The following is a 4675-nucleotide window of genomic DNA, read 5'->3' on the forward strand; positions in this document are numbered from 1 at the left end:
TCCAATCTCTAACATTCTGTGATTAGGCTGGGGGTGTGCCAAGGGCTGCAAGGGAACACAGTCGGAACAGATGATCCCAACTGACCAAAGAGATATTCCATGCCATTTAATGTAATGCTCAGCAATAAAACCTGGTGCACTGAGCAGGGGCTTCAAAGGTTGCTTGGAGACTTGCTGGTCCTCAGTCTCCTGGTGAATTAATGTGTGATTTCCTTTCTGTCACTTGTGGAGTTTTTTTCCGATTGTGGGTTTTTGTTGGTTGAGTTTTTTTCCTTTAGCCAATAAACTTGTTATTTTGACCCATGTTCTTCTCACTTTCACCCTTTCAGTTCTCTGTCCTGTCCTGTTGGGGTGGGGAGTGAGTAAGCAACTAAGTGGTGGCTTAGTGGACAGCCAGGTTCAAGCCATGACATCAGTTGTGATAATAAAAAATGTGAAAATCTTCTATGAATCTGGAGATAACATACATATTATGAAATATTTTTGAAGGTTGTTCAGAATAGCACTGATGTATAGTAATATATATGGAAAATATCACTGCTGAGAGTAGCTTTTTGTAGATACCAGTCCCTTGCATTTTTACAGGCATTCAAAGATGGGCTTGTTTGGTATTGCAGTTTATTTTAAAAGTAAACTTCGAGTGAGTTAATGTTGCTTCTGTTGTGAAATTTAGATCAGCAATCAAACTAAATTCAATTTGCAAGTTGCTTGGTGGTTCTATATGGCCTGGTTTTCATCGATGGATAAAGACTAGATGTGGTGACCCAGTACATGCCTACTGCTATTTTTTCTGTAGCATCTTCATTTTGGCATCTTCAGTCAGTAGTAGGACTGATGATCAATTTGCTTTTGACAGGTTCTAAAACAGAGGCCAAGGTTTGTTGCACTAAAGAAGCAACCATCTTACATTGGAGGACATGAAAGTTTAGAGTTAAGAGATTATCAGTTAAACGGATTGAATTGGCTTGCTCATTCATGGTGCAAGTAAGTATAGTCTGAAATTAGTCTTTCTGTTTGTAAATCGTAAGCATTTGTAAAACTCTGAAATTTTTTTTTTTCTGGGTTTTTTTTTGAGGATGGAGGGTTTCATACAGCAAGCTCAAAGTAGACATCTGAGGCGAGTGGTTTTGCTCTTAGGAGCAGCAAAACTTATAATTCCATGGCTGTTCTCAAAAAACAGCTAAGCTCTGTTTTTGCTTTGCTTTTAATTTCATGTGGGGGGTAACTCACATTTTTAAAAACCATACAAACCTAGAATAGTAGAACAGAAAACCAAAAGCAAACTCTTCATAAATGTCAACATTAGTGTTGTACTTTTAAAATTTAGACTCATGAGGAATACTTGAAAGCTTTTAGTTGATTTTGTTACTTTAAGTACAATATTAAGGGGCGGGGATTAGAAATTGTTTTTTATGGAAAAACAATGGAAATAAACTTCTTCAAGATGTATAGTTACAAAATATTGAAAACTTGTATGAGTGGTTTTTATGCTCAAAAAATAATATTTCTTCTTGTCCCATCCCTACCCCTCTCTACATTCCCACTTTTTTTTTTTTTTAGAGGGAATAGCTGTATTCTTGCAGATGAAATGGGTCTGGGTAAAACAATACAAACAATTTCTTTTCTGAACTACCTATTTCACGAACATCAATTGTATGGGCCTTTCTTGCTGGTTGTGCCACTTTCTACCTTGACATCTTGGCAAAGAGAGATTCAAACCTGGGCTCCTCAGATGAATGCTGTAGTTTACTTAGGAGATATAACTAGCAGAAATATGGTGAGTATTTCTCTTTATCATTGGAAAGGCTTGTGGGTAAACAAGACTCACTTCAGATTCCTGTCCTCTGCTAATCTCTGATGTTTTGGTTAGGACAGAGCAAATATTTACTGAATCACTGTATGTTTAAGATGCAAATTGAAAACTTAGATTGTTATCTCATATAAATGTGTGTGAGAGATTTCCTTCCTGCTTAACAGTGAACAGGATTAAGAATTTAGGCTTGCATTTGAAAAAAAATTATCTTCTGCCATATGATTATTTAGGTGGATGTAGTAAAAACAAATATGTAAGCAAGCCAGTCATGATGTTAATTTATTTCCTGAAAGGTTGTTGCTTTGTTTTCTTAATGTGTTTTACTGAATGTTAGTAATCTTATCCATTATGGTAAAAATGTTTTGTAGAAATTCTTCACTGTTTATTCAGAAGATTAAACAAAATATTTTTGAGATGCCTAGGTTGGAAGTTCAGTCTTGTGTATATTAATGTGTTGTACTTCTGCTTTGTGGTCATATTATTGTATGTCATTAAACATTTACATTGCTGCAGTGCAAATTCATCCCAGGCAAGAAGACCTGTTTTCTCTAACTTATAATTCACATAATTCTTTTTATAGATTAGAACTCATGAATGGATGCATCCTCAGACCAAACGATTAAAATTTAACATACTTCTAACAACATATGAAATTTTGCTGAAGGATAAGGTAATCACATTTCTTCAGGGAAATAAAAATCATTTATCCAGTGTAGAATACTCTTTAGACGTGCATGTATTTTTTGTTGTGGGTCCTTAAATTTATGGAGACTGTGATTGTTATACTTCCTAAAGCAAAAGCTGTGTCTTGCTTGGGTTTGGGGATTTTCTTTGTGTGTGTGGTTTTTTTTTAATCACTTTTAAATTTTCTGTATGTGGTTACCATGTAATTAAGTGCGTAACAATTCCCTTTCTCCAGTTTGCTTTGGATTCTCATTACGTAATAATCTCTTCCCATCTTCAAGATCTCTGCTTCTTTGCAGATCACAATCAAGGAACCTAACCTGTAGCCCCAAACACAATACAGAACTCTGAAATCCCATACAGTTTTTCTTTGTTGTGTACATGTGTTAATGCTGTCTCCACAGTGGTAGCATACAGTTATTGTTAATCCTTCTAACAATATATGGAAATTTTTGTAGATAGTCAAGAAGCAGAACATTTCACTTCATTTGTTTATATATGTTGGGAAGAAGAGGTCAATAGTGATTTCTTTTTTCTGTCATGAAAAAATTAACGTGGCTCAGACTTTCATCCATTTTTTTCCTTTTAAACTAAACTTAGACTTTCTTGGGATGCTTGCACAGCCTTTCACTGTATCTGGCAAATATAAGAGCCATATTACTAGAAACATGTAGCTGTCCATATTTTTATTAACATAAATCAAAAAGTGATGTTGTTTATAGCTTGATTATAAAATGTGGGAAATTATTCAATGTGTTTATTTGTATAATGTTCCCCCCCCCTCCCATTTCTTTAAGTCATTCCTTGGTGGGCTGAATTGGGCGTTCATAGGAGTTGACGAAGCTCATCGTTTAAAAAATGACGACTCTCTTCTGTACAAGACTTTAATAGATTTTAAGTCTAACCATCGTCTTCTTATTACTGGAACTCCTCTGCAAAACTCACTCAAAGAGCTTTGGTCTTTGTTGCACTTCATCATGCCAGAAAAGTAAGGAAGACTTTTGCGTGATTCTTTAACATTTTTTGATCAAGTCTTTTATTATGAAGTAGTGTAGTAATTTGAAAATCAGTAGAAGTAGAGAATCATACTGAAAGATAATTTTAACTGTTCTATATGAAGCAAATGCATATATGTTTTCATGCTGCTCCTGATAAGTAATCCTGGTGGCAGTTGTCACCTTTTTCCATTTTAGCAGTCCACTAAAATGATTGCTTGATATATGGGCCAGAACCTGGAAAAAAGGTTCCATCTTAGCCTAAGAGGAAAACCATATGATTTACTGTGGGGAAATAGAATGGAATCTTTTCTGTGTTAGTACTATTAAGGAAAACAAATTTCTGCCGAAATGCCAAATACCCTGTAGTTCAGCCAGATAGCTTTTTTTTCCATACAGTTTGCATGCAGTAACCTTACTCTATGGACCTTACTTTGTACTGATCTCTCTTTATACCTAAGATAAATAAGAGCTTATGTGTGAGAGCACATGTTCCTGTCAGACATCTTGTAAATGCCAAGCACCATAGCTCCATATAGTTTGAGCTATGGATTGTACTGACTTCTTCAGAACCTTACAAGCAAAGCCATTATGGTCTAGTACCCATTTCTCGTTTGATCATAAGGTCTGTTCTCCTAGTCTGTTAGCAGAGAGGATAGTTATGCTTCAGCTAGACCATGCAAGCTGCAAAGAGTACATTAAGTAGTCTCTTGTTCTCTTGCACACCCTCCAGCCTTGCAGCTGGTTTTTCATTATGCTCTTGGTTAACATAATAGTGGAATTTCTGCAACTGTCTACATCAGTGTACTTGAAAAAAAAAAAAAAAAAAAAAAAGCTGGGTTTCAGTCAGTAGTTTTCCTTCTGTAAATGTTTTTGGGAAATTCTGTTTTACAGGCAAAGTATTTGGAATTTCTTGTGAGATGAAAATTCAGAAATTGCATAAATTAAACAGAAGGCAGTGGGGAGGAAATCCAAATGTGTGCATGCTCTTGTGGTACATTTGTACACATTCTGTGTTTGTATTGTTGTTCTTGAATTTTGATTCTTCAGGTCGTTCACAGTATGTCAGTATTTTGCACTTATTCTTTATTATGTTGAAGGTTTTCTTCCTGGGAAGATTTTGAAGAGGAGCATGGCAAAGGAAGAGAATATGGTTATGCAAGTCTTCATAAAGAACTTGAAC

General features: G+C 35.4%; 1 protein-coding gene across 1 annotated transcript in view; it reads left to right on the forward strand.

Moving 5' to 3' along the window:
• Positions 1-856: 856 nt before the first annotated feature.
• The window catches only part of CHD1 (chromodomain helicase DNA binding protein 1), a gene marked incomplete at its 5' end in the record, with an annotated part of 27888 nt that continues 24069 nt past the window's right edge, over positions 857-4675 (forward strand). Inside the window, 6 exon segments of the mRNA XM_010083809.1 lie at positions 857-984; positions 1561-1777; positions 2394-2483; positions 3295-3485; positions 4593-4672; position 4675. The exon segment at position 4675 is cut by the window's right edge and continues 105 nt beyond it. Coding sequence (XP_010082111.1) covers positions 857-984; positions 1561-1777; positions 2394-2483; positions 3295-3485; positions 4593-4672; position 4675 — 707 coding nt within the window.

This window comes from Pterocles gutturalis, unplaced genomic scaffold (genome assembly GCF_000699245.1).
Source record: "Pterocles gutturalis isolate BGI_N339 unplaced genomic scaffold, ASM69924v1 scaffold10160, whole genome shotgun sequence".
In the NCBI taxonomy this organism is placed as follows: domain Eukaryota; kingdom Metazoa; phylum Chordata; class Aves; order Pterocliformes; family Pteroclidae; genus Pterocles; species Pterocles gutturalis.